The sequence below is a fragment of the Bos mutus genome, chromosome 6 (assembly GCF_027580195.1).
Source record: "Bos mutus isolate GX-2022 chromosome 6, NWIPB_WYAK_1.1, whole genome shotgun sequence".
In the NCBI taxonomy this organism is placed as follows: Eukaryota; Metazoa; Chordata; class Mammalia; order Artiodactyla; family Bovidae; genus Bos; species Bos mutus.
In genome coordinates, this window is record NC_091622.1 from 90,070,220 (window position 1) to 90,095,278 (window position 25,059).

Genomic DNA, 25,059 nt, shown 5'->3' on the forward strand with positions numbered 1-25,059 from the left:
TAGATAATTTGTTGTATCTTCAGTCCAAGGTTTCTTTATGCTTTTTAAATAATCCAGTAGTAGAGTAGAATCTATTAGCTAAAATCAGTTTGGGAATTAAGAGCAAAACCTGGGGTGGGAGAGAAAAGGGTGGACTTTTACAAGATACAATCAGTAAAAATTCAGGGAAAGATCTGAAAACCCTGTATGATAATTCATACTTGTTCCTGAACTGTGCCCTGAGTTGGTAATGTGGGCCTTCCCTGGTGGCTCAGACGGTAAAGCATCTGTCTATCAATTCGGGAGACCTGGGTTTGATCCCTGGGTCGGGAAGATTCCCTGGAGAAGGAAATGGCAACCCACTCTAGTACTCTTGCCTAGAAAATCCCATGGACAGAGGAGCCTGGTGCAGGCTACTGTCCATGGGGTTGCAAAGAGTCGGACACGGTGGAGTTGGTAATACCAGTAGCTTTTTATCATATCCCTCTTGTCCTTAAATTTTATTTTAAAAAAATTTATATCCCAACACTTTCTGCCCTTGGAATTTTTCTGTCTTCTGAGTTTTTGTTTTTTTTTAATGTTTAAAAATATGTCAGCATGATGTCCAATTTTTAACTAGTGACTTGGGCAAGAGGAGAAGGGGACGACAGAGGATGAGATGGCTGGATGGCATCACTGACTCAATGCACGTGAGTCTCAGTGAACTCCGGGAGTTGGTGATGGACAGGGAGGCCTTGCATGCTGTGATTCATGGGGCTGCAAAGAGTCGGACACGACTGAGCAACTGATCTGGTCTGATCTGGGCATGATACAATTACTAGAATTTAAAGAGTGGTAGTCATGCCCATATGGGGAAAGATGTTTGGGTGTGTTATTTTGAAACTGAAACTGTAAAAGTAGGTGCTTAAAAGATCTTGTTTGCTGCTCTGTATGGTAAAAACTAATTCTGTTGTATCATGTACATAGTTACTCATCACAGATGAGTAAATTCACAGAAAATTAACCATGTATTTATTCTTGCCTTGAAGCTAAGTTAAACATAAAATTCTATTCCTACAGCCCACAGTATGACCGACCTTGTAGTGATTCATATGTTGATTATAAGAGTTATGGGGCATCTAGACTGGTTCAGCTGAAACTCATGTTCACTGGTATCTGGGGAAGACAGTTTTTAATTGGGTAAGGAGAGGGAATTCAGTTGGAGGTTGGGGTCTCAAAGGGAGAAATAAAAGATATAAGATGGCATGTCCTTCCACAACCACCACCTGGATTGAACTGGAGCTGGGTGATGAGCACCAGATGATGATCAAAATGTCTTTTTTTTTTTTTTTGGTTACTCAGCGTGGCATGTGGGATCTTGGTTCCCCAACCAGGGATCAAACCTGTGCCTGGATGCCAGGGAAGGGCCCCTGCCAATGTCTTTAAAAGAAACTTTAAGGTCTTCCTTGGTGATGCAGTGGCAAAGAATCCTCCTGCCAATGCAGGAGACGATGGGGCTCCGACCCCTGGTCCAGGAAGATCCCACATGTTGTAGAGTAACTAAGCCCCTGTGCTCCAGAGCCCAGGACACAATTACTGAGCCCACATGCTACAACTACTGAAGTCTGTGAGCAGAGAGCCCATGCTCCCCAACAAGAGAAGCCACGGCAATGAGAAGCCCTCACACCACAGCTAGACAGCAGCCCCTGCTGGCTACAACTAGTGGAAAGTCTGTGCAGCAACAAAGACCCAGCGTCGCCAAAAGTAAAATTTTAAATAATTTTTTTAAAAAAAGAAACAGGGTCCCAGAATCCTTGCACACATTCTCTGTCTTCTCTTTCCCAGCCTAGCCCAGCCTCACCACAGTGGACACCTTCATGGGTACCTGGAAGTTAGTGGATAGCAGGAATTTCGATGACTACATGAAGTCTCTTGGTGTGGGTTTTGCTACCAAACAGGCGGCCAATATTACCAAGCCTATCACAGTCATCGAAGTGAATGGGGACACAATCACCATAGAAACACAAAGCGTCATCCAGAATAGGGAGGTCAGCTTCAAGCTGGGAGTGAATTTCAATGAGACAACAGCAGATGACAGGAAAGTCAAGTCCATCGTGATGCTGGATGGAGGCAAATTTGTCCACGTGCAGAAGTGGAATGGACAAGAGACAACACTTGTATGGGAAATAGTTGATGAGAAACTCATCCTGCTGCTCACCCACTGCAGTGCGATTTGCAATCGTACTTACAAGGAAGAGGCATGACCTGTCCACTCCTTTACTGACTGCTCTTCTGCCAGTTGGCTACTCATGGACTCGGCACCAGATTGCCTCATTTTTCTCCCCTAGCATTTTATATAAATCTACCTTGATTGCGGAAATTTTCCTGGTGTCAGGTGGCATCAGCCTAAATCCAGTTCCAATCTCATTGTGTATGTTTGGTTTTTTAACTGCATCCAAAGGGTGCTGCTCTGAGGTCAATAACGCAGAGTCAAGGCCAAAAAAAAAAAAAGAAAGAAGCCTTTAGGAGCCTCTGAAAAGAGCAGAGCTGCTTTGGGATCAATGTGACAAAGTATCACACAGTTTTAGGAAGGGGGCCCTTCTATCCAGAACTTCTTCTTTGCACAGAACTTACTCCTTCTCTGGAAAATAAAAGCAACTACTTTAGGGAAGTCAGAAGACGGCAGCACTCTCATACGTGGTTTCATCATGGTTGGGGGGTGTGTTCTGGGGATTTGTGGGCAGCAGGTGTCAGCAAGGGACATTCAAACCAGGAAGGAAGTTTGGGTCTGAGTGATTGGGCTATGGCACATTCCAACACTGGGATTAGCTAAATTACTGATTAAAAATGAAAAACTAAGAGCCAACTTCTTTTGTAAATGTTACCTTATGGCATTTCAAAAATTATTTGAAGAAGTGTACTAGCTTGCTTGCGTTGCCTTTATAAAGGCTGGGTGGCTTAAATAATAGAGACTTATTTTCTCTGAGTTCTAGAGGCTGATGGTCCAGGATCAAGGCGTCAGCAGGATGGGTTCGCTCAAAGGACTCTCTCCTTGGTTTGCAGATGGTCACACACTAGCTGCCTTCTCACATGGCCTTTTCCCTGCGCCTGTGTGCCTCTGCTGTCTCTCTTGTGTATCCACATACTCTCTTAGTAAGGACATCAATCAAATTGGATTTGGACCCACCATAATGGCCTCATTTTAACTTCCATCACCTTTTTAAGGTACTGTCTCCAAATATATCACATTCTGAAATCCAGTGGACAAGGCTTCAACATAGGAATTTGAAGGGGATGAGTTCAGCCCGTAACAGGAGATATCCAATTTTGATAGCAGTAATTACAAACTTTCAGGAGAGCTGCATAATCTAGAGAGAGCTGCTTCCAACTCTAAAGAAAACAAGGGTTACAATGCTTAGGTACTTTCTTAAAAATTGAAGTATAGTTGATGTACAATATTATATAAGTTACAGATGTATAATACAGTGATTCACAATTTTAAAGGTTATCGGTTCAGTTCAGTTCAGTCGCTCAGTCGTGTCTGACTCTTTGCGACCCCATGAATCACAGCACGCCAGGCCTCCCTGTCCATCACCAACTCCCGGAGTTCATCCAAACTCATGTCCATCGAGTCGGTGATGCCATCCAGCCATCTCATCCTCTGTCGTCCCCTTCTCCTCCTGCCCCCAATCCCTCCCAGCATCAGAGTCTTTTCCAATGAGTCAACTCTTCGCATGAGGTGGCCAAAGTATTAGAGTTTCAGCTTTAGCATCAGTCCTTCCAGATCTCCTTTAGAATGGATTGGTTGGATCTCCTTGCAGTCCAAGGGACTCTCAAGAGTCTTCTCCAACACCACAGTTCAAAAGCATCAATTCTTCAGTGCTCAGCTTTCTTCACAGTCCAACTCTCACATCCATACATGACCACTGGAAAAACCATAGCCTTGACTAGACAGACCTTTGTTGGCAAAGTAATGTCTCTGCTTTTCAATATGCTATCTAGGTTGGTCATAACTTTCCTTTCAAGAAGTAAGCGTCTTTTAATTTCATGGCTGCAATCACCATCTGAAGTGATTTTGGAGCCCCCAAAAAATAAAGTCTGACACTGTTTCCACTGTTTCCCCATCTAATTCCCATGAAGTGATCAGTTATACTCCATAGTTATAAAATATTGGCTAGGACTTCCTTGGTGGTTCAGTGGTTAAAAATCTGCTTGCTGGGACTTCCCTGGTGGTCCAGTGGTTAAGAATCCACCCTGCAATTTAGGGGACACAAGGTCAATCCCTGGTCAGGGAACTAAGATCCCACATGCCATGGAGCAAAGGTCCTGCATGATGCAATGAAGATCCTGCGTGCCGCAAACTGACACCCTATGCAGCCATAATTTAAAAAAAAAAAAAAAAGAATCTGCTTGGTGCTAAAGGGCACACGAGTTTGATCCCTGCTCCAGGAAGATTCCACATGCTGCAGAGCAACTAAGCCCATGAGCCACAACTACTGAGTCTGAGCACCCTAGAGCCCAGGCTCTGCAACAAGCAAAGCCCCTCTCACCACAGCTAGAGAAAGCGGGCATGCAGTAACAAAGACCCAGAGCAGCCAAAAAATAAACAAATACATTAAAAAAAAAAAATTGGTTCTGTTCCCCATGTTGTACAATGTATCCTTGTAGTTTATTTTATACCTAATAGCTTGTAGCTCCTACTCCCTATGCCTATATAACCTTTCCTCCCTTCCCTCTCCCCACTGGTAACCATTAGTTTATTCTCTATATCTGTGAATCTTTTTGTTATAGTCACTGGTTTGTTGTCTTTTTAAAATTCTACATGTTAGTGAAATTCCACATGTTAGTGATATAATATTGGAGAAGGAAATGGCAACCCACTCCAGTATTCTTGCCTGGAGAATCCCAGGGATGGGGGAGCCTGGTGGGCTGCTGTCTATGGGGTCGCACAGAGTCAGACACGACTGAAGCGACTTAGTAGTAGTAGTAGTAGTGATATAATACAGTAGTTTTCTTTCTCTGTTTGACTTACTTCACTTCACATAATGCCCTCCAAGTTCAACAGTGTTGCTACAAATGGTAAAATTTCATTCTTTTTTGAGGGGCTGAATATATATGTACTGGGGGCTTCCCAGCTGGTGCTAGTGGTAAAGAACTCCTCTGCCAATGCAGGTGGACTTAGATGCAGGTTCAACCCCTGGGTCGGGAAGATCCCCTGGAGGAGGCACAGCAACGCACTCCAGTATTCCTGCCTGGAGAATCCACGGACAGAGGAGCCTGGTGGGCTACAGTCCACAGGGTCGCAAAGAGTCAGACATGAGGGAAGCGACCTAGCACGCACATATGTACCACATCTTCTTTATTCTTCATCTGTTGATGGACACTTAGGCTGCTTTCGTATTTTGGCAACTGTAAATAATGCTGCTGTGAACATTAAGGTGCATGTATTTTTTTCATGTTTTTGGTTTGCTTTTTCTCCCCAGATACATACCCAAGAGTGGAATTGCCAGTGTATGGTAGTTCTATTTTTAGATTTTTGAGAAACCTCCATACTGTTTTCTGTAGCGGCTGCACCAATTTACATTTCCAACAGCAGTTTACAAGGGCTCCCTTTTCTCCACATCCTTACCAGTGCCAGTGCAGACTAATTCTCCAATTTTCATTCATTGTGAGCATCAGCTTACATTTGGCTACTTGTAAATCACACTTGGAAACTGTATTTCCAATTCATTCCAAAGATGTTCAGCACTCTTTTGGGATTAGCATTCTTTGAAGTGGGCTGATCCGCCTCCTGCCACTCTGCCTTTACCCTTCTGCTCACCTTTCATCATTGTGAGGCAAATTTACTTTCATAATTTTCCAAATTCTTTTCTTTTACTCAGGCTTCTCAGTGAAATCCACAGCTCCTCCTCCCCACAGGAATGCTCCCACCAGCAGAGCTCTCCTCCGGCCCCTGCTTCTGCTTCACTGACCTCTGAATCACCAGCAACTTGCTGACCTTAGGGGAGAACCTGATCCAATCAGAGACAAAGTCCACATACCTTGGGTCTCTTCGGCTCCCTCTATGCTTCTTAGAGCCCCTCGTGCTCAGATGCTAAGTCGTGTCCGACTCTTTGCGACCCCATGGACTGAAGCACACCAGGCTTCCTGTCCTCCACTATCTCCTGGAGTTTGCTCAGGTTCATGTCCATTTAGTCAGTGATGCTATCTACTTGTCTCATTCTCTGCTGCCGTCTTCTCTGTTTGCCAAATCAAATAGATTAAGCAATCCTCAACACTGGGCCCTTAAAAATGGGGAAAGAAGACCATTTATGGCATGGACAAAAGGGCAGATAATACCCCTCAAGTGAAACTCATCACAGGTTTTAGCACTTTTCCCCGTAGGACGAAAATCGCTTACAGTGAACGGGGTTTTACTGCCACCTCCTGGATCATGCTTGGCAGCACTGGGCAGCCATGGGCGGAGCCAAAGGAGTAGGGGTCACCATAGCGAAGTGGATGTAATGTCAACTACAAAAGCTCCCGAGCTCAGAACTTTCATAACTCTCCTTAAATAACTTCCAGCCATCCAGGCAGCACTGACTTCTTCATTCCTCTACCCTAAAAGGGAAAAATGCCTCTCTCTCATTAACTTATTTTCTCCCAAGACTCAACAGAAGAAAGGGGATCTGAGATCTGACCACCTTACCTGGGATGACAAGTATAATTAAACATAGGCAGAACACACAATGACATAAATCAAAGCAAGATCCTCTATGACCCACCTCCTAGAGTAACAGAAATAAAAACAAAAGTAAACAAGTGGGACCTGATTAAACTTAAAAGCTTTTGCACTATAAGCAACCATAAGCAAGGAAACTATAAGCAAGGTGACAACCCTCAGAATGGGAGAAAATAAGAGCAAATGAAACAACTGACAAAGGATTAACTTCCAAAATATACAAGCAGCTCATACAACTCAATACCAGAAAAACAAACAACCCAATCAAAAAGTGGGGGAAAGACCTAAACAGACATTTCTCCAAAGAAGACATACAGATGGCTAAAAACACATGAAAAGATGCTCAACATCGCTCATTATTAGAGAAATGCAAGTCAAAACCACAATGAGATATCACCTCACACTGGTCAGAATCGCCATCATCAAAAAGTCTACAAACAACAAATGCTGGAGAGGGTGTGGAGAGAAGGGAATGCTCTTGAACGGTTGGTGGGAATGTAAATTGATACAACCACTATGGAAGATGGTATGGAGATTCCTTAAAAAATAGGAACAAAAACACCATATGACCCAGCAATCCCACTTCTAGGCATAGAAGGAAACCTGAAGAAACCAGGGTTGAAAGACACATGTATCCCATTGTTCATTGCAACACTATGTACAACAGCTAGAACATGGAAGCAACCTAGACGCCCATCGACAGATGAATGGATAAAGAAGTTGTGGTACATATACACAATGGAGTATTACTCAGCCATAAAGATAAATGCATTTGAGTCAGTTCTGATGAGGTGGATGAACCTAGAACCTATTATACAGAGTGAAGTGAGTCAGAGAGAGAAAGATACATATCATATTCTAACATACATATACAGAATCTAGAAAAATGGTTCTGAAGAATTTATTTACAGGGCAGAAATGGAGAAACAGACATAGAGAATAGACTTAGGAACATGGGAGAGGGGAGGAGAGGGTGAAATGTATGGAAAGAGTAACATGGAAACTTACATTACCATATGTAAAATAGATAGCCAACAGGAATTTGCTATATGGCTCAGGAAACTCAAACAGGGGCTCTTTATCAACCTAGAGGGGTAAGATGGGGAGGGAGGTGGGAGGAAGTTTCAAAAGGGAAGGGATATATGTATACCAATGACTGATTCATGTTGAGGTTTGACAGAAAACAACAAAATTCTGTAAATCAATTATCCTTCAATAAAAAAATTAATTAAAAAAATACATTCTCCAGGCTGCATTGTATTTCCCAGTTTAAAATAATTTTTGATCTACAATATACTTTGTACCAAACTATGTTATCTGAATCTGGTGTTTGCCTTTGTTTTCAGGAGGTGGGAAACATACCTACAAAGGAAAATCTCCAATAGTAGAGCTGAAATCTGCTTCAGTTTTTCTTAAGACCTTTAATATTTTTCATTAACTAAAGCATAGTAACTCCAATACTTGGCCATGTGATGCGAAGAGCTGACTCATTTGAAAAGACCCTGATTCTGGGAAAGATTGAAGGCAGGAGGAAAAGGGGACAACAGAGTATGAGATGGTTGGATGGCATCATCAACTAAATGGTCATGAGTTTGAGTAGACCCCGGGAGCTGGTGATGGACAGGGAGGCCTGGCGTGCTGTGGTCCTTGGGGTCACGAAGAGTCGGACACGACTGAGCGACTGAACTGAACTGAACTTTCACCCAGTTTGGTCCCCATGGTAAATTTTTCTAAGATTTACTCATTTATTTTTATTTTTGTCTGTGCTGGGTATTCGTATAGAGTGAGGGCTTTCTCTAGTTGCAGCGAGTAGGGGCTACTCTTCACTGTGAAGCATGGGCTTCTCATTGCAGTGGCTTGTCTTCTTGCGGAGCACAAGCTCTGGGCACATGGGCTCTAGAGCACAGGCTCAGTTGTTGTGGTGCATGGGCTTAGCTGCTCCAAGGCATGTGGGATCTTCCCAGTCCAGTCCAGTCCAGTCATTCAGTCATGTCCAACTCTTTGCGACCCCATGGACTGCAGCACGCCAGGCCTCGTGTCCATCACCAATTCCCGGAGCTTACCCAAACTCATGCCCATTGACTTGGTGATGCCATCCAACCATCTCATCTTCTGTCATCCCCTTCTCCTGCCTTCAATCTTTCCCAGCATCAGGGTCTTTTCGAATGAGTCAGTTCTTCGCATGATGTGGCCAAACTATTGGAGTTTCAGCTTCAACATCAGTCCTTCCAATGAACACTCAGGACTGATCTCCTTTAGGATGGATTGGTTGGATCTCCTTGCAGTCCAAGGGACTCTGAAAAGTCTTCTCCAACACCACAGTTCAAAAGCATCAATTTTTTGGTGCTCAGCTTTCCTTATAATCCAACTCTCACATCCATACGTGACTATTGGAAAAACCATAGCTTTGACTAGACGGATCTTTGTTGGCAAAGTAATGTCTCTGCTTTTTAATACACTGTCTAGGTTGGTCATAACTTTCCTTCCAAGGAGTAAGGATCTTTTAGTTTCATGACTGCAGTCACCATCTGCGGTGATTTTGGAGCCCAAGAAAACAAAGTCAGCCACTGTTTCCACTGTTTCCCCATCTATTCGCCATGAAGTGATGCAATTGGATGCCATGATCTTAGTTTTCTGAATGTTGAGCTTTAAGCCAACTTTTTCACTCTCCTCTTTCACTTTCATCAAGAGGCTCTTCAGTTCTTCTTCACTTTCTGCCATCAGGGTGGTGTCATCTGCATATCTGAGGTTAGTGATATTTCTCCCAGCAATCTTGATTCCAGCTTGTGCTTCATTCAGCCCAGCGTTTCTCATGATGTACTTTGAATATAAGTTAAATAAGCAGGGTGACAATATACAGCCTTGACGTACTCCTTTCCCGATTTGGAACTGTTGTTCCATGTCTGGTTCTAACTGTTGCTTCCTGACCTGCATACAGATTTCTCGAGAGGCAGGTCAGGCGGTCTGGTATTCCCATCTCTTTCAGAATTTTCCAGTTTGTTGTTATCCACACAGTCAAAGGCTTTGGCATAGTCAATAAAGCAGAAATAGATGTTTTTCTGGAACTCTCTTGCTTTTTCAATGATCCAGCAGATGTTGGCAATTTGATCTCTGGTTCCTCTGCCTTTTCTAAATCCAGCTTGAACATCTGGAAGTTCATGGTTCACATATTGTTGAAGCCTGGCTTGGAGAATTTTCAGGATTACTTTACTAGAGTGTGAGATGAGTGCAGTTGTGTGGTAGTTTGAGCATTCTGCCTTTCTTTGGGATTGGAATGAAAACTGACCTTTTCCAGTCCTGTGGCCACTGCTGAGTTTTCCAAATTTGCCAGCATATTGAGTGCAGCACTTTCACAGCATCATCTTTTAGGATTTGAAATAGTTCAACAGGAATTCCATCACCTCCACTAGCTTTGTTCATAGTGATGCGTACTAAGGCCCACTTGAGTTCACATTCTAGGCACTTGCATCAGCAGGCAGATTCTTAACCACTGGACCACCAGAGAAGCCCCATGGAAACTATTAGTAGTATTTTCTAATATGGTCCAGTTGTAGGGAGGTACGTTCTTATACACTGTTGCTGGGAATGTAAATTGGCACGGCATTTCTGGAGGACAATATGTCAGAATCGATCAAAATCTAAGAGGAAGCATACCTTTTGCATTTTCAAAATATCCCTGGTGAGCACTGCGACTGTTTCTCCAGCATCCATTCCTTGTTTGCCTCCAGCTGGGTGGAAGCCAGGTGGTCATTAACCTAGACCAATCAGTATAATCCCGTTTCCTTTTGCTCTTTCATTAATTCAAAGAAATTTAACAGAGACCCAAGCCAAGCAGTGCACACCATTCCCCTGGCTACAATGTTTGATTCAAGGTGAGCAGTATCCAAATCTAATTTAATTAATGTGAAGTTTTGTTTACGGCTGGAGAAACATGCTTCCTCCTCTGTAAATGGATGAGGTTACTTGTAGCTCCAGGAGTCTAAGCTCCAAAAGTTTATATTATCTAAACAAAATACATATATATTTTTTTTATTGATTCCAGATCTAAGTAATCATGTTGTTGTTCAGTCGCTCAGTCATGTCCAGTTCTTTACAACTCCATGAACTGCAGCAAGCCAGACTTCCCTGTCCACTATCTCCCAGAGTTTGCTCAAACTCATGTCCTCAGAGTTGGTGATGCCATCCAACCATCTCATCCTCTGTCGCCCTCTTCTCCTCCTGCCCTCAATCTTTCCCAGCATCAGGGTCTTTTCCAATGAGTTGGTTCTTCACATCAGGTGGCCAAAGTATTGGAGCTTCAGCTTCAGCATCAGTCCTTCCAATGACTATTAGGGTTGATTTCCTTAAGGATTGACTGGTTTGAACTCCTTGCAGTCCAAGGGACTCTCAAGAGTCTTCTCAACAAACACCCACAGTTCTATCATTTATTAATTGAGTGACATGATAAATTTCTTAAGCTTTTGAAGCCTATACTTTGCCTGTAAACCATGACTAACATTCTTACCTTCATAGGGCTTCTATTCCTATTGTCAGATAAAAATCACAGAGCTAGATGGTTTGGAACAGAAAGAGGTTATAAAAAAGATGTGGTTCGCAATCTTTAAAGACACAGACATTTTGGCGGCGGCGGCGACTCTGGGTATTGACCTCGCCCGTCTGTGTGCTTTCAGAATCTGGCCCTGACTCTCCCGGAGGGTCTAGAAGTAACTCAACAAACAGCTTTTCTATTTGAAAAATATATAGCGGAGGAGACAGACAGGTAGGTATGTGTGTAAGCAAATGGACTGATCATCAAAGGAAGGAGACTAATTGTAGGTTTGACAGGGACAGAGTAAAGGGACAATGTAAGTGATTAGTTAATCTTACTAGGGGAGTGTAAGTAGGAAAAATATGGAAAATCCCTGTAAGTTAATGATAGCTCAAGAAAGCAAGTTTGCCTAACCATAAAACCAAGCAGGCTTTCTTAGCAACAAAACCATGTAACAGAAGCACGAGACATGCCCCAAAGCAATAAAACAAGGGTGGCATGAGGCCCACCACTTGCCCAGTGAACTCAGTAAGTTAATGATCCCTAGGACATGCTCTCTGCACACATAAGAAACAACAATAATTTGTGGACCTAGATGAACCACATAGGGACAAGAAAATTCCCCTGCTCAACCTGGAGAAGGAACTGATGATAGAAGCACAGAGTCTAGTCAAGAGAGACAAGGAAGTTCTTCTCCCCCTCCCCACTTTTCCTTTGACTGTAAAATTGTAGCCCAGTAAGTTCTCGGTATGCAGCATTTCTTGCCCACCCACTTGTAAGCCTCAGAAGCGTCCTATTGTAATAAATCACTTATCTATCACTTTTCTCTCACTGAATTCTTTCTTGTGCTGAGACATAAAGGACTATAGTACCAGACCTCGTCAGAACCCCTGAAACAACACCAAACAGTTTGGGGTTCAGGAGAGAAGTAACCAGTGGAGACATTGTTGTGGGACAGAAGGACTGTTTTCAATTCAAGCAGCAGTTAATGGAGGTCGTTTTCCAAATTTAGAGGCACATGTGTGTTTGTTCAGTCACTTTAGTCATGTCCAACTGTTTGCAACCCTAAGGACTGTAACCCTCCAAGTTCCTCTGTCTGTGGAATTCTCCAGACAAGAATACTGGAGTGGGTTACCATTCCCTCTTCTAGGGGATCTCTTGACCTAGGGATCAAACCTGTGTCTCTTGCACTGACAGGAGGATTCTTTACCACTGAGCCACTGGGGAAGCTCTAGAAGCATGAAGATAGCTAAATGGAGATAAACTGATACAAAAAAACCTGTTCTCTTGACTGATTGGAGATCCAATGCTGAATTGAAATATTTTGGTTTCACCTTCCTGACTCCTCATTTAATTCATGTTAACCAATAACACAGTTTCCAAAATTTGGCTAGAGCCTTCCTCACTTCTACAGGAGATGATCCTACACGCCAAAGTAGAACAAGAAGGGATTAAATAAGGCTATGCAATGGAGGGAAATAAAATTTCACTGAAAGCAAAGGAAAACAACATTTTGTCGGTGAGTTTTTGTTTTGTTTTCAGTTTCTCAGTATATAATAACATCACAAATATCCACAATAATAATATCCAAAAATATCTACAAACACAAAGCTCTAAATCACAAGTTACTTACAAGTGATGACAAGTGATTTGTGGTAAGGTACTTCTCAGAAAGACATGTTAAGAAACAGATAAGCTTTATCATAATTATGAGCTTTTCTGGTGGCTCAGTGGTAAAGAATTCGCTTGCTAATGCAGGAGACTTGGGTTCTATCCCTGGGTCAAGAAGATCCCCTGGAGAAGGAAATGGCAACCCACTCCAGTATTCTTGTCTGGGAAGTCCCATGGACAGAGGAGTCTGGAAGGCTACAGCCCACGGGGAGGCAAAAGAGTCAGAGACCACTTAGTGACTAAACAACAACATGGTAATTACACTTTAGAGTTACTTCATGTCTGAAGCTACAAAGAGAGAAAATAAGACCTTTTAAAACATAATGTGAGAACATACTTTTTCATTCACATGGAGGAGTGTTAAGGGTTCATTTCTAATGCTAAAACACAACACAAAAAAATGGGAAAAAATTCATTTAGTCCAATTTTCTAGGACCAGCCTTAAAACCTGAAAAGCAGTGATGCTGAGGTCTCTAATTCCTGCCAATGGTTCGGTTATAGGAAGCAGGGCTTAGCAAACAAGTCAAGTACATTTTCCCACCTAGTGTAACACACAATTTACTATAGATTCAGCCTTGTAGCAAAACTAAAGTGAAGGAACCAATGATGAGAGTCACAAGAGAAAACACATCTTCTGTGTCCCATTTCTATAGGATGTTAGCTATCCTAACCAAGCAAGGCATTCTCTCTTACCAAGCAAGGTATTCTCAATCAAGAGAACCAGCTTCTAAGATTGAGTTTGTCACAGTTTTTACCAGGTCGTCTTTACAAGACAAGTAAAGGACAAGACAGGGCCAGGCTGCTTGTATCACTGGCTGTACAAGAAAATTAACTTGCTATCCATTTCCTAAATTTTGAAAAGAAAATTAATGGATTATTTCAAACTTATCTGTTAAAACTATACAGTGCTGCATGCATTATTCATGGTCGCAAATAAAAATCAAGCAAAAACCATATATGGAGCTCAGTAAGATATAATATTTATTAATTTTAAAACATACATACACACAGCAAGCCCATTTCCCCCACCAGTACATACATATATTTTCTATTAGTAAGTGGCTTAATCATATCCTTGTAGGTGAGAAAAAGTTAAAAGTAACCTCAAACTGAAAAGAGGGATTATTTTGGTTCAGTATCTATGGCCCCAATTTGCAAAATCTTCTTTTTCAAGTAGTTCTGCAAGTTCTAACCAGATAAGATCCTCAAGTCTCAACCTGGACTTACAGTAAATCATTTTTAGTTCCTTAACTCTGAAGTTCACAATATGTTTTAATAAACAAAAAAATGCCCAAAAGCAAATATAGAAATGAGAAGGTTATGATCTTAGATCCTTAGACACTGAGATGATATTTTCACACTGATCTATAAATTAAAATAACATAGAAATAAACTAGAGAAACACTTGGCTTTTTAAGTACCATCTGCTTTCCATGCTGTAGAGTCTCTTGGCAATATTTTTCAAAGTAAAAATAAAATAATATTTTAATGTACTTATACACAAATTTTCTTCAGCATGTTAGCCATAACAATCTAGTCAAATACTTGGTCAGAGGTTAAAGATAGAACCTCAGAATCAAGACCAAATTTTAGCTGAACTACCACCAATAGACTCCACATTGGAGCCTCTTATTTTGCCTCCTCTGGAATGTCCTATTCTTTTGAAGCCCAAGTGTCTAAGGTCAGAATTTCAATATTAAGCTCTTTAGAGTAATAGAGAAAAGTGCTAGTTAAATTTGGGAGGCATTCTAGCCAATGCCTTTTGGAAAAAAACAAAATGTTGTTAATAGGTTAAGGCAAAAAAAAAGTGTCCACACAAATTCTGGTCCCCTTAAAAACCATTCTCTAAATGCAGAGCACGACTTACAACCCAGAAACCAAAAACCTGCAGTCCAACTGGTTTAACATTACCACCTAAAAGTTTGGACCAGAGCACTAGAAAAGATGTATGCGCTGATGGTAAATGATTTTGCACCTTGATAACAAGTTTTGGGGAAGGCCTAAGTATTTGAGGAAACAAGGAGAGAGGAACATCTCTAGGTTCTGTCTAATGTCACCTTCAAACTATCAGTGGGACAAGAGAGAAGTCCTCACAGTCAACATTCCCTCCCTAAAGCATTTCCAACTGGGGAGTTTCATAGACACTGAGCCAGATAAGAGTAATCAGCCTGAGTCGACTGGTATAACGCAGTTTCAGCCCTGAAACTCTGTATGGTTACCTCTGTTTTTTTTCAAATGAGAAGCACAGTACTCAGCTCCAAGATAAACTTAACGAAATTCTTCTTCACCACTCATTTCAATCACATTCCTACACACAGGAACATTAGCACTAGAATCTTACAAAACAGAGGACTGTCCAATGCCAGAATCACACTAAGTTATTAGAAATAATGGTTTCTTTGCAAAATTTGCTTTAGTGTGGTTCTTAGAAGATCAGCAGAGGCCAAAATTCCCACAATAACACTGATCAAACATTAACAATAATCACAGAAACCAAAGATACACTTCTATCCATAGAGAGTAGTTACTTTTCTCCTTAAAGCATAGAAACAAGCAAGATTTTTAAATTTGTTTTATAATTAAGTTTGGGTAAAGGAAACAAAATCTTTTTTATCTTTTTTTTTTTTCATTTTCTTCAATTGATCCTAGTTTTGATCATCTACCTCCACTGAACTCACTTCCAAATAAATGTACACATTTATATAGATAGCAAACAAGATTCAATGCATAAATAACAAAACCTTTTAAATGCTTCTCTTTTATTTTTACTCACTTTAAATACACAATCTACTAATAGTAAATACACATTCAAACAAGAACCCTATCACTATGCTTTCATTTGATACATCTTGAAATAGCATCAACGGACTTGAAATGTGAGGGGATAACAGTTATTCAATCTTCCTGTGAAACACATGGATGGTGTCTTTTCTTCTGCTGTAAGGCTTTTCTTAGAAAATGCAGGCAGTTCAGAAGTCAATGCTCAAAGCCATGAATCTCTGCTCCTAGAATTCTGTTGCACAAGAATGTTCTCTCAGGTACCATAGCAGCATCTAAAAGCAAAGGGGGATATATACCACCCAATAGTTCATATAAATTCCTGCTAGAAATTGATTTCTACCTCTCTTGCCTTCTTACCCTGTATATATTGATAGTCTTGGTAGGTATTACGTGGTCTAAGAAAATCATGAGTATCAAAAACAAGATTTTAAAGACAGTCTTCAGGATAATTACTCACCAAAACTATCATGTGTAGCACATCCACTTTTATATAAATAATGACTAATTTTGACAAAACAGATCCAGGTTTTAAGAGAGCTTGAAGTTTACACAGTATGTATAATGAATGCATTGTAATGACTTCCACTAGGGCCTTGGAAAGGACCTCTAAAAATGAGAAATTAAAATTTAAAATTTGTTCACGTCACAGTAAATTCACATTTGGTGTCACAGACATTCAAAATACTTTGTGGAGGTTGAAAGATTAATTCTAACAACACAGTTATGAGAATGTGGGATTTTATTACCAATACATTTCACAGAGTTAATGAGATACTCAATTTTGAATGACGTGTGTGAGCTCACATAGAAAAGTATCACCCCCAAAAGGTCTGATTTGGGGGGGGAGAAGTTTTAGCATTAAAAAGTTCTATTTAAAAGGAAAGCAATCACTGGGTTTAGTGCTGATACCTCTTTATTAGGAAAAGGATTATCTAGCAGTCATTTGCTCTTTCTTGTTTTACAAGCCCAAAGGGCATATGACTGATAAGAGAGATAAGTCCGTATCCTCCTGGAACATTTCTCACCCTAAATTCACATTACTGTATCCAATAAAATACAGCAGATTAGTTTAAAAGCAAGAGATGTAAACTCTATGAAAAAGGATTTCATCCCAGAGACAAATGCTACTTCTATTTTTTTAAGTGGTACAATTCTTTGTCTATCAGGAGTTCCCACAGAGCCAAACATGGAAGAATATTTTGGCTGGGAATCTGTAACTTTAGCAAGCTATTAACACACAACATTTCCCATGAAGGGTAACACAGCTCCAAGTGTGAGAAATCAGACCTACCCAGTTCAGAATCGACAGGCCACTCAGTGCTGGTGTTCCACGGGAGGCAAATCAGCCTCTGAATCATCTGACAGGGGAGATTTTGATACCTAGAAGTTAATAATTGAGCATAATAGATTCTCAGTAATTGCCAAAGTCCTACTTCCCCCAAAGGGTTAACTATTCATATGGATAGCTCAAGCTGCTTATACAGAAAAAGATGAAGTAAGGGCTTCATCTTACTCTCTGACCTCGTTGTTGATATATATGCTAAATGATACTTCTGATGTGCCAGGGCAATGTAAACCTGCTATAACCCATGTTTACTACCTATCAACAAAATAAACAAATCAAAACCGTTTGAAAAAAATACAAAAAAAACAACTGAGGATGAAGGACAAGAGTCAAAACTTGGAGATACAACCCTTCGTGTGGGAGTAAGTTTCCAGTTTTGTTTGTTTTTCACCACTGTGACTTTGCCCAAAGGGCAAGCCCTGCTATCAGAGTAGTGAGAAGTGCAAGATAGATCAGTAGAAATTACTCAATCTGAAAAACAGAAAAAAAGATTGAAGAAGGTGAAAAGCCTCAGGAACCTAAAAAAAAAAAAAAAAAAAAAACCTACCCAAAGGTCTACCATATAAGTCACTGGAATTTCATAAAGAGAAAAGAAAGATATGGCAGGAAAAAATATTTGAAGAAATAATGACCAAAACTTGCCAAATTTGGTAACAGAGATCAGTTTGCAGATTCAAGAAGCTCAGCAAATTTCAGAAGGATACACTCAAAGAGAACTATGCCCAAACATAAGATATTCAAGCTAATGAACACAAAAGACAAAGATTAGATAGTGAAAGCAGCTAGAGAAAAATGAAGCACTTCATATAGAGGAACAATTCAAATACCTGATAATTTTCCACCAGAAACTGTAGTGACTAGAAGACAGAGAAATAATTATCTTTATAGCACTGAGAGAAAAAAATTCTTTTTTAAAAATCTACCAACTCGTGCTCTATATCCAGTGAAAATATATTTCAGGAAAGAAGGCAAAATAATAATGTGATTCCCAAATGAAAGAAAAGTAAGAGTTTGTCATTATCATACCTGCTCAGTAAAAATCATTACAGGAGGTTTTCCAGACAGAAGGAAAATAATATCAGAAATTAAAACTGTAATCTTTATGAAAGAAGGAAGAACAACATTAAAAGTCAGTAGCTAGGTAAACATAGAAAACTACTTTCTTTGCATAAACTGCTTAAAATACTTATTATTATTTATAGATTATTTATAGAACAGTCTTTTGGACTCTGTGGGAGAGGGAGAGGGTGGGATGATTTGGGAGAATGGCATTGAAATATGTATAATATCACATATGAAACGAGTTGCCAGTCCAGGTTCGATGCACGATACTGGATGCTTGGGGCTGGTGCAATGGAATGACCCAGAGGGATGGTATGGGGAGGGAGGAGGGAGGAGGGTTCAGGATGGGGAACACATGTATACCTGTGGCGGATTCATTTCGATATATGGCAAAACCAATACAATATTGTAAAGTTAAAAAATAAAATAAAATACTTATGATTATTTTAGCAAAAAGATAATATAGTGTAGTGAGGCTTTCTATGTATGTGAATAAAATACATAACTCTAACATAAAGTTCAGGTGTGCAGAAGAGAAATAGGTTTTGAAAGATTCTACATTTTATAAGTGATACAATGCTTATTCTAAGTAGACTATGAAAAAATTAGTTGTATACACTGTAATCCTTAGAGAATTCATTAAAAAAATAATGCAGAGATTATCACCAAAGAACCAGTACTAAAAATACCTAAATACAAAATAAGACTGGAAAGGGAAAACAGAGGAACAAAAATAACTAATAAAAAAATAGTGCTAGATCCAAACACTTGAATAATCACATTAATGTTAATTGGCCTAAATATTCAGTGGTAGGAAGGATTCTAAAGATATTCCCCTAAGATATCTGTCCCTGGTTAGTCAATCGAACTCACTTAGCTACTTCTGTGAAAGAACTTTGAAATTAATGAACATGAAATTAAAGAACATGAAATTAATGAACATGAAATTAATTTATCAATTCAGCTGACCCTCAGAGAGATTATCCCAGTGGGCCCAAGGAATCACATGTGCCCTTAAAAGCGGAAGAATGTCAGAGAGGTGAGGCAGATGAGTTAAGAGTGAGTCAAAGGAGTAAGAAAGTTTCAACCACAGTTGCCGGCTTTGAGGCCTGTGGAATTAGGCCATGAGCCATGTGAATGGCCTCTAGAAGCCAAGAACAACCCCCCAGGTGTCAGTCAGAAAGGAAACGGGACATGAGTCCCACAACCACATGGAACTAGATGCTGCCAACTACTTGAATGAGCCTGGAAACAGATTCCCCCTCTAGAGCCTCCAGAGAGAAATGCAGCCCTGCTGACATCTTAATTTCAGCCTATGAGACTCTTAAGGAGACCAGCAGCTGTACCTTGACTTCCAACCTATGGAAACTGTGAAGCTGAACAAATGGAGATTGTTTTAAATTGGTAGTAACTTGTTAGAAGAAATAGAAAATAAACAGACGTTCCAATTAAAAGAATCAGAATTGACAAAATGGATACAAAGGGAAGATCCTAATTTATCTGCTGTTGGCAAAAGAAACACTTAAAACATAAAAACCAGATAAGCTGAAAGTAAATGAAAGTATTGATAGAAAGACACACTATGAAGACAAATAACTGTAAGTACACTGGAGTGAAGGCTTCCCAGGGGGCACTAGTGGTAAAGAACCCACCTGCCAGTGCAGCAGATATGAGACGTGGGTTTGATCCCTGGGTCAGGGCAATCCCCTGGAGGAGGGCATAGCAGCCCACTCCAGGATTCTTGCCTGGAGAATTCCATGGACAGAAGAGCCTGGTGGGCTACAGTCCACAGGATTGCAAAGAGTCAGACATGACTGAAGTGACTTAGCACGTACGCACACTGCAGTGACTATTTTAATCTCAGATAAAATAGACTTTGAGGCACAGAGCACCAAGAGAGATAAAGTGAGAGACTTCAAAATGATAAAAGAGACAATGTATCAGAAAGACAAAACAAGTATAAATGTGTCTGTACCTAATAAAACAGATTTTTTAAAATACATGAAGCAAAAATAAACAGAAAAATAGACAATGCCACAATCATAGTGAAAGATCTATCAAGATCTTTCAGGAACTGATGGAACTAAACAAAAAAATCATCAAGAATATACAACGTTTGAACATTATCAACCTTAATCGAATTTCACATTTATAAAACACTACATCCAACAACTAATTATATACATTATTTTTAAGAGAATAAGGTTTATTCACCAAGACAGACCATGTGCTGGGCCATAAAACACATCTCCATGCATCTAAAAAAATCGAAATCATACAGAGTATATTCTCTGATCACATGAAGTTAAAATTATAAATTAATAATAAAGTATCTAAAGAATAACCAAGTGTCTGTTAAACAACACATTCCTAAAAAATTATTGGGTTAAAGAAAAAATTACAAGGGAAATTTTTTAAATGTTTGACCAGAATGATAAAGAAAATATAACATATGGAAATTTGTGGGATGAAGCAAACAGTGCTTAGAGGAAAATATTTGAAGTTATGTCTGTAAATATAAAATGTGTAAGCATGGGGTGGAGTGAGGAGTGGAGACATATTCCATGGATTAAGCAATATTTCACTTACAAAATCTATCTTACAGATTGTTCCAGAAGGTATATAATAGACTTTTATAAATGTGAAAATGTTATGTAGTTCAGTGCATTGATGAATACCAGAAAGTAAGGGTGCAAGGCAGGTCACAGCCTCAGAAGGCAGGCCCTTGGCTTTCAGTCTCCAGTTACGTCTCTTTCCACCCAGATTTTCCACACACAAATTCATGTTATTTTGGTGTTAATCTGCTTTTTCAATACACCTACTTTCTCTTTCATTGTATTTTAAATACAAATGGAAACTGAACAAATAACTTGAGAGGAAAAATGCAGAACCAGTTTTCAGATATAAAACGATTAGTTCAGAATGAGAAAGAAAAATATTGAAGAAGGGGGAAGGCAGCCAAAGCTTTTCTTCCATTGCATGCAACTAGATTGAGCTGCTGTTGCTGCTGCTGCTAAGTCGCTTCAGTCATGTCCGACTCTGTGCGACCCCAGAGACGGCAACCCACCAGTCTCCCCCATCCCTGGGATTCTCCAGGCAAGAACACTGGAGTGGGTTGCCATTTTCTTTTCCAACGCATGAAAGTGAAAAGTCAAAGTGAAGTCGCTCAGTCATGTACCGACTCTTCGAGACCCCATGGACTGCAGCCTACCAGGCTCCTCCGTCCGTGGGATTTTCCAGGCAAGAGTACTGGAGTGGGGTGCCATTGCCTTCTCTGTAGATTGAGCTATGTTGACCCAAAAAGTGCTTTGAACAATAATGTGCTCACAAAGAGCAAGTGGGAATTTTTGCCTTTAAAATCTGCTTTACATTTAAGTTTAGACGTATACAAGGAATTTCCCGCAACACTGTAGTTCCTAAAAATAAAATCTGTGGCCATGCTTCATCTTCACACAATAGGAATTTGTTTAGCTTTAATGATGTTGCTCCCGAAATGGCTGGCAAGGGATAAGGCAAAAAGCAACAGCTGTCTATAAATGTTTTTCTCAGAATCACTCGGTAACTGCCTCTGTAATTTGTTATCCTCAGCAACAGCATTCCCCTTGTTTGCAGAGTTGTACAAATTATTTCAGGAGTAACAGTAGGAAAAAGTACCCACATAGAGGAAGAGGGTACGTACAGGGGCTGTTTATGAAATGGAGATACTTAAACAATCGGGATGGGGAATTCCAAAATAAAAGTTGCATCAAGCAGAAGTGAAAACTTGTTTGAGGAACAAAAGTGGGGAAAAAAGAAGTAAAGGGAAAAATTCAGGGATGCATGTCTCAAGTTTGTTGTTAGTTATGGATGGCCCAAGAGATTAAAAAGTTGGCCAGTTTTCTTAGGGATATGACTGTTGTTGATATGAAAGGAGCAGAAACATAAATATTCTGGAGAGATACGAGAAATTATAGAAAAAGACTATATGGAATAGAAAATCTCTAGCATGAACCTAGAGGGGTGGGATGGGGTGGGAAGTGGTAGGGAGGTTCAAGAGGGAGGGGACATACGTGTACCTATGGCTGATTCATGTTGATGTATGGCAGAAACCCACACAATACTGTAAAGCAATTATCCTTCAATTAAAAATAAATAAATTTAAAAAGAAAATCTCTAGCATGGATGGAGCAGATTGCCCTAGGGAAAAGTGTCAAATAAACAATACATTTTAAGAGGATAAAAACAATTCCAGAGTTTAACTCTTTGAAAGATGGGTAATATTAATAATTTTGGTATTATTGCAGTGAAATGCCATAACCTAAAATAAAGAATAGGTATATTAAAGCCACAGCTAGGCTAAATACACACACACACACACAATTTTTTAACCTATAAAAAACTGATCACTGTAAGCTGGGAAATGTTTATGTAAATATATATGTAATAAGGGTGCTTAATGCAATGAATCATAAAATAAAATTTAACATGCAAATTTTATGCTGCTGCTGCTGCTAAGTCACTTCAGTCGTGTCCGACTCTGTGCGACCCCATAGACGGCAGCCCACCAGGCTCCCCGTCCCTGGGATTCTCCAGGCAAGAACACTGGAGTGGGTTGCCATTTCCTTCTCCAGTGCAGGAAAGTGAAAAGTGAAAGTGAAGTCGCTCAGTCATGCCCGACTCCCAGTGACCCCATGGACCGCAGCCCACCAGGCTCCTCCATCCATGGGATCCTCCAGGCAAGAGTACTGGAGTGGGGTGAGATACCACTAATAAACCTACCCAATCAATAAAAGCAAACTCTCCATATGACACTTTAAAAGGAAGTATGTGTGCGTCCTAAGTCACTTCAGTTGTGTCTGACTCTTTGCAACCCTAAGGGCTGTTGCCCACCAGGTTCCTCTGTCCACGGGATTCCCCAGGCAAGAATATTGAGTGGGTTGCCATTCCCTCCTCCAGGGGATCTTCCCCACCCAGGGATCGAACCCACGTCTCCTGCAGTTTCTGCATTGTAGGCAGATTCTTTACCGCTGAGCCACCCAGGAAGCCCAAAAGAAAGTATGAGAGAAACCCAAGTTCCATGAAACCTACAGACAGTATTTCTTTACCTGCTGTAATGTGATACTGGGGGTGTGCAAGTCAATTGTGGCCAGAGACGGAATTCGAGATTCTGAAAGATTTTTGTTCTCTTTCTTTATTAGCCTGGAATTCCGAGCTAGACAAAAATAACCATAAACAGTGAGAAAATGAGACATTTTTGTTTGTTTTTCACATTCTATATCTGTCCTTCAGTCTGTAGTTATTGTACATAAGTCTACATTTTCACATACTTAAAGATGTAAAGTTACTAAACATTTTTAATATTGTTAGTTTACTTAACATACATTTTAAATAACGTATACAAAAGGGCTAAAATAGGAAAAGCATTATAAACATACCGATGCCTTCCAGGGCTTTTAGTTCAGGGAGATGATTATAATTTAGTTCAGGCAAACGGACATCTGTCTTTGAGTATTCCCTTCTTTTCTTATTTGCCTGAAGTAGGCTCTTTTCACTAGCAACCTAATATCATCAGAATGGTTAACACAAATGAATTAGCTTCCAGGTAAGCTTGTCCCCTTTTCATAACTATTATATTCATATCTTAAAATTTATGGAATTCAAAAGCTGGAATAATATACAAAAGCTGGAATAATATAAAGTTTGAGGAACACTAATAACAAATGAAACAACTTCACCCAGTTATTTCAAATCTCTTCCTATTAAATTTACTAAAATTGCTAACAAGTGGGGTGCTTGGTTGCTGAGTTTCTCCTTCTCCCTCCACCAACTGGCAAGCGTCACAAGGTTAAAAGATGGGCATCAGTGTCCTTTCAGGCCAGCAAGGTCAGGCCTTATGACACTTGCTGGACTTTTATGCAAATAGTTGTTACTGACACCTGAATTGTGAATAGTTCATCTTGTTACAGATCACATCGCCTAGCACACTTTTCACTTTCCCAATGGTAATCTTGTTACTCATTTTTTTACATTTGTCCTTGTCTCCTTCCTCAGCATTAGCAAATGATACTATCTTCCTAGAAATGCATTTTATTAAGGTATAAAGGATAAAATTATTATTCAAATTATTTTCCTAATCTTTCTTAGTACTATTACTTCATATTTTATAAAGTCTGGAAAAATAATAAAGAACAGCAGTAGCACTTCAATTCTGCACCTTTGTGAGTTTGACATTTCCCAATCTGTTTCCTTTAAGAAACACAGAAACTCTACAATCTTTTCCACATTTTCAAAACAGATGATACACAGAGATATTATATGATTTGCTAAAAGGAAAAAACTACATATAGATGATGAAATCATATGTATGTCCATGTATATACACATACATGTATAAACAGTGAAATATACACACAAAGACTATAATGACAGTGTTAAGCCCCTGAGGGTCCAGATGTCTTGAGTTTAATATTCTGTGAACTACTCTGCCTCCCAGAAAGTCTTCAGAAGTCCTGTAGTGAACTTTTGAGTTTCTTTATTTTGGATGTTTCTATTTACTCTTTTAATAGAATTAGTGCTAAGCCTCAAGTTTCAAATCAACTATAAAATAAAATAATTAGTTTAAAAAAAAACTATCCACAAGTAAAAAACAATAAAATAATGAGTATAAACTACTAGATTTGTATATTCAAAAAGTGACAAGTTAAAATACATAAGAGATGTTTATAATAATATACTTATCTACATCTCAGAATCAGGGTACAAAGCATGGGAGAAGGGTATTGATATTCAACCTAGAAGTTGAAGAAAGTGTATGCTTAGTTCTGCCTCTGTTAATTTTCATTAAGAAAAGACCCCATGGGTCTTCTCCCCACTAATCTTTACCTCCTTTCTTGAGTCCCTGTTCCAAAGGAAGATAAACAGAAATGAGATCTAAAATTATCAGCCAGCATTGATTATGTAATGCCTGAAAGAAGCCTGATCTCAATGGCAGCAAAACGGTGTTGAGCCAGCTAC

General features: G+C 39.9%; 2 protein-coding genes across 5 annotated transcripts in view; one reads left to right on the plus strand and one right to left on the minus strand.

The window, feature by feature from the left end:
- Positions 1-827: 827 nt before the first annotated feature.
- LOC102267751 (fatty acid-binding protein, heart) lies at positions 828-2,222 on the plus strand. Its single transcript, XM_005909120.2, has 2 exons — positions 828-875; positions 1,809-2,222. The coding sequence occupies exons 1-2, from the start codon at positions 828-830 to the stop codon at positions 2,220-2,222; spliced, it is 462 nt and encodes a 153-aa protein (XP_005909182.2).
- Positions 2,223-13,840: 11,618 nt separating this feature from the next.
- Positions 13,841-25,059, minus strand: part of CDKL2 (cyclin dependent kinase like 2) — a 47,675-nt gene continuing 36,456 nt past the window's right edge. Inside the window, exons 11-15 of one of the 4 annotated variants that reach the window (XM_070372523.1) lie at positions 23,481-23,604; positions 23,151-23,257; positions 16,951-17,017; positions 16,117-16,265; positions 13,841-15,931 (exon numbers count right to left, since the gene is read on the minus strand). In XM_070372523.1, coding sequence (XP_070228624.1) covers positions 15,884-15,931; positions 16,117-16,265; positions 16,951-17,017; positions 23,151-23,257; positions 23,481-23,604 — 495 coding nt within the window. In that variant the 3' untranslated portion in view covers positions 13,841-15,883. Of the gene's footprint in view, positions 15,932-16,116; positions 16,266-16,950; positions 17,040-23,150; positions 23,258-23,480; positions 23,605-25,059 lie in introns of those variants that run through there. The other 3 variants (XM_070372525.1, XM_070372526.1, XM_070372527.1) reach the window with 3 other exon arrangements.

What these genes read in the sequence shown, in the direction of transcription:
- LOC102267751 (XM_005909120.2), top strand. Translation starts at nt 828, where the DNA reads ATGGGGAAAGATGTTTGGGTGTGTTATTTTGAAACTGAAACTGTAAAA. An exon ending in TTGAAACTGAAACTGTAAAA is followed by an intron (nt 876 to 1,808) that starts GTAGGTGCTTAA and finishes TTCCCAGCCTAG; the next exon opens with CCCAGCCTCACCACAGTGGA.